The sequence below is a fragment of the Labeo rohita genome, chromosome 21 (genome assembly GCF_022985175.1).
Source record: "Labeo rohita strain BAU-BD-2019 chromosome 21, IGBB_LRoh.1.0, whole genome shotgun sequence".
Lineage (NCBI taxonomy): Eukaryota > Metazoa > Chordata > Actinopteri > Cypriniformes > Cyprinidae > Labeo > Labeo rohita.
This window is the reverse complement of record NC_066889.1, coordinates 2368069-2382853: the sequence shown is the minus strand read 5'-3', so window position 1 is coordinate 2382853 and position 14785 is coordinate 2368069. Positions and strand designations below refer to the sequence as shown.

Sequence of the window (14785 nt, the reverse complement as noted above, 5' to 3'; positions counted from 1 at the left end):
GTTTTGTAACATACCATTCAAAAGCTTGGAGTCAGTATAATTTATTTATTTATTTATTTATTTATTTTTAATTATAGAAATTGATCAAAAGTGATGATAAAGACATTTATAATGTTACAGAACTTTCTATTCATCAAAGAAACCTAAAAAAATTCTACTCAGCTGTTTTCAACATAATAATAATACATGTTTTTGAGCAGCAAATCAAAATATTAGAATGATGTCTGAAGGATCATGTGACTGGAGTAATGATGCTAAAAATTCAGCTTTGAAATCACAGGAATAAATTACATTTTAAAATAGATTCAAATAGAAAACAGTTATTTTAAATAGTAAAAATATTTCAGAATTTTACTGTTTTTGCTGTGTTTTGGATCAAATAAATGCAGGCTTGGTGAGCAAAAGAGACTTCTTTAAAAAACATTAAAAATCTAACTGTCCAAAAAACGTTTGACTGATAGTGTATATCTATTAAAATTAATCTAAATGTGGATCTTCTAGCACATTGTTCTTTTCTATCTTATAATGGGCTTCATTAGCTTCACTATTTTACAGATTGCACTGTAAGGATAACAGGGTGGACAGATGTCATAATGCGAAATGTTAAGTATTTGGTCAGGACAGGTTACACTTCCCTGAACAGTGTGTTTTTGGATAGACAGACATTTCCTCCCCGACAAAATAAAAAAAAAGAATTTAATTGTAAACTTTTTCTTCAAAAACCTGTATGAATGACTTTTTATTAGCCTACGCAATTTTATAATGTATTGATTCCATAAAAATACAATTTTAATAGATCGCATAAATCGGTTTACGAATGTAACATTTGAAACAAATACCTCTAATCTCCCGAACCATGTTTGTTTTCATAATCAGCTGTGATGTAAACAGCGCCACCCGGCGGAAGAGGCGTGCGTGCGTGCGTGACGTCACCGTGTTTGGTTGCGTTTGCCAACTGTCTGCTCTGAAGTGAGTGCCAGTCAGTTAGCCAGCCTTCCCTTTTTACTTCATCTAACTATGGTCTGAAGAGGAAACCATGAATCTCCGAGGCGTTTTTCAAGATTTCAACCCTAGGTAAGAACTGTGTGCGTTACGTGAACGACAAAACCCAGCGCTTTGCTTTTACTACGCTGCCATTCACTTTGTTAGCTTAGCTGCTAATGTTCCCCGTGCAGGCCTTTTGGATTTGTCTTAGCATAGTTTAGCAGCTTTAAGTTTAGCAACATTAAGCAGTGAAGGAAACGGCTTTAATACTGAAACTGACATGAAACCGTTTAGCACTTTGTCTTGAAATGTCGTGCAGGAAACACGACACGCCAGTTTTACCAAAGATTGTCGTTCGCGGACGTTCAAAGCTTCCCGGATACTTTTGTTTTGTGTCTCAGTCAGGCCCGTCTCGTGATCCTGACAGGAGTCAAGTAAGTTTGACAGATGTGTCCAGCTTGTGCTCTGACCGCATTTGTGTGTTGTTGTCCCGCAGTAAGTTCCTGATCTACGCCTGCCTGCTGCTCTTCTCCGTGCTGCTGTCACTGAGGCTGGATGGCATCATCCAGTGGAGCTACTGGGCGGTGTTTGCGCCCATCTGGCTCTGGAAACTCATGGTCATCATTGGGGCTTCCGTGGGCACCGGGGTTTGGGCGCACAACCCACAGTACAGGTCAGACACAACTTCTCCCTGCTAAGGATCACTATTGTGTAGGATTGAGTCTGCAGTGAAGTCACTTATTATTACTGTATCAAACCTGATGCATGAATTGCAGAGGCCTTTAAATGATCAACACTTTGCAGTAGGGATACACCGATACCACTTTTTCCAGTACTCGCCCGATACCGATACTTTTATTTTTGGTACTTGCCGATTCCGCGAGTACCGATATTTTAAAATTTACCAGTAAATTTGTAAAATATTGGGTACAGAAACTAAAAGAATATGTATTAGTTGGTTAATTTCATTTATCAAATAGATACTGTCAAACCAAAATTTATTCAGATACCTTTTCTCACATTATCAGACATTTTTCACATTATCATAAACTGTGTCCTGCACCCACTAGTAAAAAAAAATATATATATATCAAAAATTAGGTGGTGTATAGCTGGTGTCTGAATAATTTTTAGTTTGACTATATATCCCTTAGTTATTTTTTTTTTTACACTTAATTATGCCCATTAAAATGTGTTTTGTTACTTTCACTGTTCACTATTTTTTTTTTTTGCTCTATGGTACATCATCTTTAATTTAATAACATTAAACTGCTCCATTGCAGCGGCTCAGTACTGTAATCACGCGTTTTGTTGTAATAATGCAGGGAACCACTCGTTATGAATCTCCTAACTCTGATATTTTCAGAAATGTAAGTCGCGTTTTTTAAATCTGAAACATGCTGCTATTTGGGCTATAATCTAAAGAGACTCAAATAATGCAGAAACACTCATGAAGCAAGCAAAACATGCGCAACGCGCTCAAGTATAGTACAGCCTAGCGCATTTCACACAGGCTGCTATAGTTTCACTTTCGTCGTACAGTCGTGTCTGCTTAAGGTTGAAAATAAATGATGTTTATAGTAATGCCTCTGTAATTTTGGTTTCATATTTACGGATTTGTTTTAATCCAAAAGATGCGTGTGCTAAATATGCGAACATCATTAAAGATCACGCAACAAAAGTGCGCTCTCTGTTTCTCTTTGTCGCTCTTCCTCTCCCTCTCTCTCTCTCTCTCTCTCTCTCTCCCATTAAATAACTTGTGCATTGCTTTACTTACTTGTTTTTGACATATCCAACCAAACTACACACTTTCCAGTGATGTGAAGGCGGGATCTTAAATGACAAGCCATGCATCTTTGCCGCGGCACGCTCGATCCATTCTGCGTGCTTTGCCTTTCAGCTCGCGCGCACCAGCTATACAAGGGTTGATACTGAATGTTTAACATTATATTATTTGCATACATATACTTTGTAGACATCCTTAATCTCTAATGACTCCATTCTGCTGTCCGTTGTTCTGTTGTCGGTGTTTCTTTGCCTGAATACGCACTTGTCACATGCTGTGTGGTATCGGCCTTTGGTATCAGGGCATTTTAACGAGTACGAGTATGAGTACAGTAGCTCAGTATCGGGCCCGATACCGATACCAGTATCGGTATCGGTGCATCCCTACTTTGCAGAAAAACCTGTCATACACAATTGACTACACAATTGTCTTCTGTCATCTGCTGGATAGTTGCTTTTTTAGCAAGTGAAAGACCTTTGGATAGACTTTAGATTAGGGAACACTATTCACTATGAGCTAGTTGTTGCATATTACTAGTATATTGGGTGTTTATTAGTACTTATGAACCAGATATTAATGCATGAGCATATTCTAGATCCCTTAAAGGAGAAGTTCACTACCAAAACAAAAATTTACAGATAATTTACTTTCCACCTTGCCATCCAAGATGTTCATGTCTTTCTTTCTTTAGTCGTAAATAAATTATTTTTCTTGAGGAAACAGTTTCAGGAATTATCTCCATGTAGTGGACTTCTGTGGTGCCTGCAAGTTTGAACCTCCAAAATGCAGTTTAAATGCAGCTTCAAATTTGTCCTACATTGCTGTTTTACCTTTTTTGTAAATGGTGTCTAACCCTCCTTGCACTTTCACTTTGTAAACACTGGTTCGGTACTTCTGCAGCGATGTAGGACGATTCTGAAGTTAGAGTAAAAAAAATGAGATGGGAGTTTTCAACATACCCTAACTGTATTAAACCGGAAAAAAGTTAACACAGAGCTAGACAAGACGAGCATTTGAGGTTAAAAAGTATATAAATTGTCAATCTTTTTTTTTTAGAAAATAACCAATCATTTCGTTAGATAAGACTCTTTTTTTCTCAGCTGGGATTGTTTAGAGTCCTTTGAAGTTGCATTTAAACTGCATTTTGGAAGTTCAAACTCGCGGGCACCATAGAAGTCCACTATATGGAGAACATTTCTGAATTTTTTTCTCAAAAAACATAATTTCTTTACGACTGAAGAAAGAAAGACATGAACATCTTGGATGACAAGTCTGTAAATTTTTCTTTAAATGATTTAAATAACTGAAAAGATTAAAAATCTAAAATGAAACTAAATCTGCCAGTAGGTGGAGGCAAGTCTGATTTATTTACTGAATTATATCATTCATTTGATTTGTTTGAATGGCTGATTCATTCAGGAATAAAGCAAGTCTTTATGAATAGGACAATGAATCACTGACTCACTAGATTCGTTAAAAATGCACATTCATTCGTAAACGAAACACCGCTGTGTTTGAATGGATATGTGCAGCGGCTCAGTTGTGAGTGTGACTTGTTTGATTTGACTTGTGTGATTTTTGATGTCGAAACAGAGCAAAATCAGGCGTAAACAGACAAAAACATTTTGCGTAAAATGAAAAATGGACTTTTCAATACCAACCAGATACAATACTGATTTTGACAGGAACTCAATTTTTTTTTTTTTTTTTTAAATGCTGTTTATTGCATTTTGAAACCAAACTCTTTATATATTTTTTTTTTCAGTTGGTTTGTATTTTTTATTATTTATTTTTTTACGATTTTTAACTAGTCAACTTGAAAATGTAGCTACAACATGATTCAAGTAACTTTTTCCTTTTTCCTTATTAAACCTGTAGTTAAAGAAAATTCTAATGCATTCTAAGAATTCTAAGTTGTCAACAACATGATGTAAATATTAAACAAATCACTTGTTAAATATCTTTACAGAAAAGATGCAAGATGCAACTACATCTTGTACAAACTTGTCTTATATGTTCAGAAATAATACAAGGAAATTATTATTATTTTTTTAATCTCGAAAGTCAGCGTAATTCAAATTCAAAATGACTTTAATGTGTAACACCAGTAGACTATTATTAACTATAAAACTTCTGTAAAAACAATAAGCAGCAGCTTTCAGCCTGTGACCATGATGTAAATATGAAATATCAGACATACAGTGATAGTTCTTCACAGGTTTTTATTAGATTGCGCTGCTTTTCTGTTGTTTTATTGTATGTAAACATGGACACGTTTGACTTTCGCACTCGCGTCTCTTGCAGGGTCTCGTGCATGAAACTGCATTCTGAAACATGGCACTCAAGTGGCACTCCCAGCCCTAGTTTTGGTTAATTTGATGACATGATAACACTAGTAAACTTTGTGAAAAAGCCATATCCTGTTGGCTTTAGGACTAGAATGGATATTTAACCCCAGAATTAAAATTCTGTCATTTATTCACCCTCATGTCTTTCCAAACTTGTATGGGTTTCCAAACAGTTGACAGTTGCCATTTACTTGCGTAGTATTTCTTTTCCATACTCTTGAAGTCAAAGGGGGACCAGCAGCTGTTTGGTTACCAACATTCTTCAAAATATCTTCTTTTGTGTTCAGCAGAAGAAAGAAACTCATACAGGTTTGCAACAACCTGAGAGTGAGTGAATATGACAGAATTTTCATTTTTGGGTGAACTTTCCCTTTAAGGAAGATTTTGCAGTACATCATGCAGTAAGTTGTCGTCTTTAGGGCAGAGGGAGAGACCTGCGTGGAGTTCAAGGCAATGCTGATCGCTGTGGGAATTCACCTCCTACTGCTGACCTTCGAGGTGCTGGTGTGTGATCGCGTGCAACGGGGTTCACACCCCTGGCTTTTGGTCTTCATGCCGCTCTTCTTCGTCTCGCCCGTCTCAGTGGCGGCGTGCGTGTGGGGATTCAGACACGACCGATCACTCGAGGTATTAGTCGTGATCTGACTGTAACAAACTACCACAACCATGTTTTCTAATTTCACCCACATGATATCAACACATATTCTTGTGTTTACAGAAATGAATCATACCTGATTGCACACTCTTACTTTGTGTTGTTTCATCAGTTGGAGATCCTGTGCTCTGTAAATATTCTTCAGTTCATCTTCATCGCTTTGAGACTGGATACTATCATCAGCTGGCCGTGGTTGGTAAGGACACTCATTTACTTCTGCTATGTCATCAGTCACCTGCGGTTAGGCCATCCGCTTTGTAATCTGAGCTCTGTGTCTTGTTATGAGAGTATAAGCAGTGTGTCTCTTCCAGGTGGTGTGCGTGCCGCTTTGGATTCTCATGTCCTTCTTGTGTCTGGTGGTGCTCTATTACATTGTCTGGTCTGTGCTCTTCTTGCGGTCCATGGATGTCATTGCAGAGCAGCGGCGCACACACATCACTATGGCAATCAGCTGGATGACCATAGTGGTGCCCCTGCTTACCTTTGAGGTTTGATTCCAAAATCGTTCATTTTTTTTTTGATTGTGTTTATGCAAAGTAAGCTAAAGACACTCAATGTGTCTTGAGTAGAGCAAAAGTGTCTGCTGTAGGGACAGTATGTCAAATTTGGAATGTCAGGGTTCCTACACATTTTTCATTTCAAAATTCCATACTTTCCAGACTCAAATTTCCAAACCTCTCAGTAGTTTTTCAGACCATATTTAACATAAATGGTTCATAGAACATTATTTTCAGCCTTATATTTGGTATATAAATGGTCTGTAAATATTTTTATATTTTATTTAATATTTTTAATACATATTTTTTTATATTTATATTCAATATTCTAATAAAATACATATATATTTTATTATTTTCTTAAAGTGACAACATACAGAACCCCTAAAATAACAAATAATGAAAGAAAAACAAACACAAAATACAGACTTGTACATACGCATAAGTAGGGCTGCACGATTATGACAAAAATCATTGTCGATTATTCCCTCAAAATTGTAATTGTGATTATCAATTACGATTATCGCAATTTACATTGAATGATGTTTTGAATAGCTTTATACCATTGTTTGAAGCAACTGCATGCCACATTTTTATATATAGTTTCTTCTTTAAATATAAAAAAAGTAAAACTTATAACAATGAAAAAAAACCTTAAGATAACCTGCAGGAAAAATACACACACACACTCTCTCTCTCACACACACACACACATCTTAAGAAAGCAGAATAATGTAAGTGTTAGTGCGATTAATTGTGCAGCCCTATGCATAAGAAACTTTTTTTGTCCCCTCGAGAAACTATTCACATGTGCATGAGAATTTTTTGCATACTTGCGCATTACAACTTCTATTTTTATAAAACCTGTTTCCTTTGTGCATCACTGCCATCTTACTAAAAATGAGAGCATGGATAACAGAGATCTGCTTGCTCAAAATTTGGCTTTTCTTATGGTAATACCTGTGATATCAAGGCCTAATGTCCAATTTAACACATCTTTAGCGGTGGAGAAACCATGACACGAAATGGGCTGATGGCATAAAATTTGCAAGTTCAAGGGTCTGTAAAAGAAAAAAAGGTACTGTAAAAAAGTGTTTATGGCAGTATGCCATATTTTAAACCCTTAGGTTTCTTTAATGCATAGTCTGTGGCGGCCAAAAAACCACACTGCGAAATGGCCTGATGGATCAGCGTGCATTGTCCTATATGCTAAGTTTAATAGTTTCTTTTGTGCATATAAAAGTCTGTATATTTTTTATTTTTGCAAAGGTCTCTGAGGCTGTGTAATACAATGCTAAGAATATAATGAGAAGAAACCCAAAATGCATTTTGCGTAATGAAAGTGCGTCTTGAATTCAGTGAGTTGTATTTAACAATCACTAAAGAATCACTAAACAGCTGCCATGAAACCTTGCTTCTTGTACGATAAATTTATTTTCATTAAATTCTTACTGTTATAAAAAACTAAATGGAGCAAATGTCTGGAAACACAAATAATTTTCCATACTCTGCTTTCTTTTCCAAAGTATGCAGTCAAATTCCATACTTTTCCAAACCCCATAGGAACCCTGCAAAGCAGAAAAATGACAAATGATCTCTAGGCAATATTAGGTTTCAAATTTGTTTTAGATTTCAGATTCAAAATTTACAACAAATTTTTCTGTCCATGTGTAAATTAAATGACCTGTCAGTGTCTAAAATGACACTTTCAGACTGTATAACAATCTCTGTCTCGTGTGCAGCAGTAGCTCCACTTCACTAAATGTATTTCCATTATTTGAATATGGCTACAGACAGTGGCAACACACCCGACACAGAGAGTGAGAAAGCTGTGTCTGTGCTAAAGTCACCGTTCTGGCTTTCCTGTGATGTACAAAAATAACTTGTGGGTAGTTGCATGAATTTGACTTTTTGAAAATTAAGGCCCCAATATTCCTGAAGAGGTACTTAAAAAGCGCTTGAATCATTGAAAGACAAAGTATCTATGAAATAAGTGTTTAGTGTTTTATATATCTTTAAAATATTTTCAAAACAAATTCACGCAATTCAAAAAACAAAATGCTTTTTCACTTATTTCAAAACTAGTAAAAAACATAAACTAGCAAGATAAGCCAGTAGTAGTACTGACAATGTCGTGTAAACATGGACTGAACTGAATCGATTTAGTCATTTACGCTGAAACTGCTCAGATTGATTCAAATTTGTGATTTCGATCAATCGCTTCAAGCGATTCACTAGCAAAAAGAAACAGATAAAATTGAAAGACCCAATTATATACATTTCAACATCGCTTGGCACGATTTTAAAAAGAACATAGTGATGGGTGAAGCTGAGTTTTTTGAAACTCCAAATCAGTTAAACCACTGCATCGCAAAATGATTCACTGTTTCAAAGCACACCAATCAGATTGCGTATCACAAATCATTTGATTCAGATCCGGACTTCAGATCACGTGTCGCTAATCATTTGATTTAGATCGGGACTTCGGAGCGGGTTTGTGAATCATTTGATTCAGATCGAGACTTTGGCGCAAGTTCACAAATCATTTGATTCAGATCAGAACTTCTGAGTGGGTTCGCGAATCGTTTGGTTTAGACTGGAAATATTGTGAATCATTTGATTCAGATTGGGACTTTGGAGCATGAATCATTTGATTTAGATCGGAACTTCGAAGTGTGAATCATTTCATTTAGATTGGAACTTCGGAGCGCATTTGTGAATCATTAGATTCGGATTGCGACTTTGGAGTGTGAATCATTTGATTCAGATCAGGACTTCAGTTCAATTTCGTAAATCATTTGATTCAGATCAGAACTTCACAGTGGGTTTGTGAATCATTTGATTCAGTTCGGGACTTCAGAGTATGGATGACAAATTATTTGTATCAGATCAGGATTTCAGAGTGGTTTCACAAACCTTTTTTCTGATTTTGTAAAAATTGAACATTATAAAAACAAAACAAAGAAAAAAGCGAATGCAAATCCTTTAAAATTAAAAAAAAAAATTAACCATGGTTTTATTTGAAAGATGATTGAAGCTTGAAAAGTCCTTGAAAGTCCTGGAATTTCATTTTACAGTATATAAACCCTGGATGTATACTTCAGGTTGTAACTCAAACATGCAAACTGTAGTACGTCTGACCAGCCATCTTTATTAAGTGAACCTGTAATTAATCAACTAAAAACTCATTTGGACCCTATATGATTTTTGCTGGCAGTAATCTCATATTTTTCAGGACATGTTTTGAAACTTTCAGCATTAATGTTGTATTTTAGAGAACTTTATTCTAAGAAATCATAATTTGCTGCCTTCTGAGAGAAAAAAAAAATCAGCCACCACTTTAATTCTTAATTTTTTTTGAGTAAACTCACAGCTATGAAGCAGCTCCAGGTCTGTCGATCTTTGTCAAAATATTTTAGTTAAATATCCTCATATGCACCAATATGGGCTACGTGCAATGTGTCAGATTACCGGGTTTTAAAGGAATAGTTCACCCAATAGTTTACTAAATGGTAGTGTTTTGTTTATAACTGATTAATCTTGTCAATATAAAGTTGCTTATAATATGATGTTAACCTTAGTTTTTTAATGTTTTGGGTGAACTGTTGTTTTAAGAATGCAGTCATTGATTTTGCAGCTGTTTTGTGAGCTCAGTGTTTATAGATACAGGGTTGACTTTCATTAGTATTTGTGTTGTTTTCAGATTCTTCTCGTTCACAAGCTGGATGGTCATTATAACTCCAACTACGTCCCGGTGTTTGTTCCTCTCTGGGTTTCTTTGGTGACTCTGATGGTGACAACGTTTGGCCAGAAAGGAGGCAATCACTGTATGTCACGTGTTACCTTCACTGCTGTTCAAAAGGTTTTTTTTTGTTGTTTTTTTTTTTTTTTTTTTTTTTTTTTTTTTTTTTTTTACAGAAATCTGTTATGCTCATCAAATCTGTTTTATTTAATAAAAAATATAGAAAAAAATGTAATATTGTAAAATATTATTGCAATTTAAAATATAGTTTTTTCTATTTGAATATACTTTAAAATCTAATTTATTTCTGTGATGCAAAGCTGAATTTTAACCAGGAATTACTCCAGTCTTCTGTGTCACATGGTCCTTCAGAAATCATTCTAATATGTTGATTTATCATCAATGTTGAAAACAGTTGTGCTGCTTAATATTGTTTTGGAAAGTGTGATAATTTTTTCAGGATTCTTTAAATAAAAAGTTTAAAAGAACAGCATTTATTTAAAATAGAAATACTGTGTAAACGTTTGAGGTCAGCTATTTTTTTCTTTTTTAAAAAAAAAAAATTATTCAGCAAGGATTTATTGAATGGATAAAAAGTAAAGGCAAAGTAAAGTTTAAAAAAGATTTCTATTATGAACAAATGCTGTGTGTGTGTGTATATATATATATATATATATATATAATTTTTTTTTTTTTTTTTTTTTTTTTTTTTTTTTTTTTTTTTTTTACTTTTCATTCATCAAAGAATCTTGAAAATAAAAGTTTCACAGGTTCCAAACAAATATTAAGGAGCACAGCTGTTTTTTTTTTTTTTTTTGACATTAATAATAAATCACCATATTAGAATGATTTCTAAAGGATGATGTGACACTGAAAACTGGAGTAATGATGATGAAAATTCAGCTTTGATCACAGAAATAAATGACATTTTAAGGCATATTAAAATAGAAAACCATTATTTTAAATTATAATAGTATTTCACAATATTACTGTATTTTTCAGTATTTTTCAGTATTTTTGATCAAATAAATGCAGTCTTCATAGGAGACTTTTTTTAAAAAAACTAAAAATCTTTGAATTTTGGAACGGCAATAAATTTTTCTTCTTGCAACTTATTGGTTATAGTGCCTTGATGAAGGATTCAGTAATGTCTGCAAATAATTTTAAATGAAAAATAATTAATCAAAACTGGGTAACCTTTCAGTATAGTGTAATAATGTTTAGCTTTCTAAGAACTACTTTTGTTCGCTAAAGCAGGCATTACTAATACTATTTTTCTTTTTTGTAGTGAGTGATTTAAACAAATCCCAAATCTTAAGTGTTAAACTTTGCCATGTAAAGGTCTTTGCACACAGAGTCTGAAATTCTTGTCCGAAATGTTTGCACATTAAAAAATAAATACACACTGGCATTTACACACTGCCTCTGCAACTTTTGTCCATCATAAAAAAAATAGGGTACAATTTTCTGCGTTTTTCACGAATGAAAATTTCAGACACAGCGTGCAAGGACATAACTCATCCCACACAATTTGTGTTTTCCTCCTACTCCTATTTTCTTACAAACAAGACTGTACAGTATGTTTCCTTAATTTAGTTTCAGTGTTGACTTGAGCTCTTCTTCTCTCATTTCCCCTTTGTTATCAGGGTGGTTTGGCATTCGCAAAGACTTCTGCCAGTTTCTTCTTGAACTCTTCCCCTTCCTGAGGGAATATGGCAACATATCCTATGACTTGCACCACGAGGACTCCGAGGTGTCCGAGGAATTGCCCATCCACGAGGTGCCTAAAATCCCTCCCATGTTTCGTAAGAAGACGGGCGTGGTGATCACCCAGAGTCCTGGCAAATACTTTGTGCCGCCACCCAAACTGTGCATCGACATGCCAGACTAACATTTAAAACTCTGTCCTCGTTTGGCTGTTCATGAACAGTATAGCACTATGCACTGGGCTCCGCTTCAGGACCTACCATTTAAAAAGAAAAATACAAACCTACTACACAGATGCTTCTTCTGAGACTCTTCAGGAAAGACCTTTGTGTTTGAGCTAAGCTCTGATACTGACTCCCAACCATTTTGTATACAATAGCCTCGTGTCTGTAAAATCCATAGATGGGACCTGTTGCCTTCTGGAGTGGATCGTTTGAACTTTCCGGACAACTCAGTCAAAGGACTCGACGAGAGACCGTCTAATCTGTAAATAAGCGAAGTGTTTTGTTTTTTACCAGGTGTGTTTTTTTTTTTTTCTGTATTTTAAATCCATGTATGGTGTAGGCATTCATTTACTCATTCGTTGGTCATAGCTACCCTGCTTTGTTAACATTTGTTCTGCATCTGCAAGATTTTTCTCTGTGGGAATACATGGCAGTTCTTCATTTCCACTGTGATTGCAGCCTTTTTGGTTGAAGAAAAGCGTTGGTATAAAGCTTTATATCTATATCTGATAGGCTGCTACCATATGTGACAGAGGCTAGCCGATGAAAACTATTTGAAGATTGATGTTGATGCAATCTGTGCAACCTATTCATTTCACACCCCGTACAGTTAGCAGGTAACCTATATTGATATATAACCACTACCTGTATGTTCCCTGTCATTTCGGTTCATTGAGTTGGCCTCTTGCAGTAACAGTTTTTTAGCGTTCTTTTTAACCCCCTTTTAGTTGCTTTGTAAGTGTTGACCAGTTGCAGTATGTTGCCTATCCTACACCCAGATCTGAAAACATGTATTTTTATGTTGCATACAGTCATGCAAGATGATATGAAATATTGCTCTCTCGTTCAATGGCTAGCAGACAGATACTTAATTAACTTTCTCAGCTGGTCTGAGTCAATAGCCATAGAAATATTTTTCTTTTTCTTGTGGATGTGGACCAATATTACGGTTTTATTCCCCACTGTACACAGTTACCACTCTCGACGTCCAGTGTGTCCATTCCTTTGTAAAGGCAAGACATACCGTAGCTCTCGACAGTGCCTCACATTAAAATGTTATCATGCAAAAGCTGTGTGAATATTTTCATGTTTCAAATCATTTTCTGTTTGGAATTTTCCATTATCATATATTTATCAGATATATTATTGTTTTCTTTTTGAATGCCAGGTGCTTGCTAAGGCTCACACTTGGGGTTAGGAGTTTATTGAAGTATTTAATGTATTAATTTGCAACTCACTTCGCCGTCAGTCACGTGGCATTCAATTTGTCTGCCATGGGTTATTCAAATATTCAGCTAAATTGTCAAAAAAAAATTAAATAGAATAGTAGATTTAATGTATATAAATATTAACAGAGCTGGGTAGATTACTTGAAAATTGTAGCCTGTTACTGATTCCACATTACATGACAAAAATTAGTAACGTAATCCATTACTTTCACATTTAATCTAATGTAATAAGACTATTTTTTCCATTACCTTTGGATTATTTTGACCTAACTTGTTTATCACATTCATTTAAATAGGATACTCCATATTGATATAAAAATACAAAAGAAATGAAAATATATTCCATTCATTGTTATTGACAACAAGGTTTCCCAATCTGGGGTTTGTGATGTTTAGTGCAATGAAAAGCTAATAATTAATTATATTATAAAAATGTAAAAATGAAAATCATTTTAAAATAACATGAATCAAATTAAAAAATTGATTAAAAAATATTTAAAATAGAGAACTGTGAACAGTCAAGTGTGTTACTTAAATTATTAACTTTTTACCTTAAAATCCCAGGGGTAGTTTAAGTAAATATATTAGCTGAAAGAGGTTTTGCTGGCAAAAAAAAATATTGAATCCCTGCAATAAATGTAAATAAGAAATAATGTGAATTTGTGCATTTTAATTGAAAGACAAAACCCTTCCAAAGACAGTAATACATAGTTGAATAACCAACTGATAATTCAACTAAAAATGAATGTTTATGAGTTGATGCAATGTTGATATGTTGAGAAAACACTTCTTAAAACTGAAATGGTTTCTGTAAATCCAGTGGTCAAATGCTGTGTGGTGTCTCTATTTTCAGTGTAATTATACACTGAAAATAGAGACACCACATACGCTGTTTAAAAAGTGCTTAGGCTAGTATATCTGGGATTTGAGTACATGTATATAATTGAGAATATGCAGAATATACAGGTAGGGTAGTAGCTGATTACACGTAATCTGGATTATGTAATTAGATTCCAAAAATTAAGTACTTTTAATTAGAGTATATTCCATTTTAAAATCCTCACAATCAGATTATAGTTACTTCTTATGGATTTCATGATTACATATTCACACAAAATTATAATTTATTGATTCTCCGTAACTTTTTTTTTCTCCTTTCTAAAAACCATTTCGCTTTGACAATATATTCACAAATGTTGTGTAAATAAATTTGCAAACCATTCTTCTGAATTTGAGAACCTCCGAAAAAACACCTCTCAAGCAGGCCATGTATGAAACAAATAATTATGTAAGTTACTAAACACTGGTGATGTATAGCTGTGAAACACAATGTTGTCATCATATCCAGTGACCTTCAGTGACAGTTGATTCTGGAAGTCTGGACAAACTTGGGAAACTTTGTGCATGTGATGTCATTGGTGTTTTCAGGTTTATTAATGTTAGTGCATGTAATGCCGGGAATCCCAAATGTTTTTGTCAGCCAAACCCCTTAAAATTAAATATTTACTTGAAATATCTCTAAGGAAGTTAGAATTTGACAGTTTACAGTTCTCTGATGTTGGTTAATGGTTTGATGTACCGGTAAACAAATAATTTTTTTTTTTTTTTTTTGT

At 34.6% G+C, this 14785-nt stretch overlaps 1 protein-coding gene across 1 annotated transcript; it reads left to right on the top strand.

Moving 5' to 3' along the window:
• The first annotated feature begins 927 nt into the window (after window positions 1–927).
• On the top strand, window positions 928–12255 carry tmem185 (transmembrane protein 185). Its single transcript, XM_051093555.1, has 7 exons — window positions 928–1074; window positions 1481–1657; window positions 5538–5745; window positions 5886–5969; window positions 6085–6261; window positions 9974–10097; window positions 11659–12255. Exons 1-7 carry the CDS (start codon window positions 1037–1039, stop codon window positions 11901–11903), a joined length of 1053 nt encoding a protein of 350 aa, XP_050949512.1. The 5' UTR covers window positions 928–1036; the 3' UTR covers window positions 11904–12255.
• The last annotated feature ends 2530 nt before the right edge of the window (window positions 12256–14785 follow it).

Excerpts from the sequence above, each read along its gene's own strand:
- tmem185 (XM_051093555.1), top strand. The coding sequence starts at position 1,037 with ATGAATCTCCGAGGCGTTTTTCAAGATTTCAACCCTAG. Across the intron at positions 5,970-6,084 it reads TCATCAGCTGGCCGTGGTTG|GTGGTGTGCGTGCCGCTTTG; the intron begins GTAAGGACACTC and ends TGTCTCTTCCAG. Across the intron at positions 6,262-9,973 it reads TGCCCCTGCTTACCTTTGAG|ATTCTTCTCGTTCACAAGCT; the intron begins GTTTGATTCCAA and ends TGTTGTTTTCAG.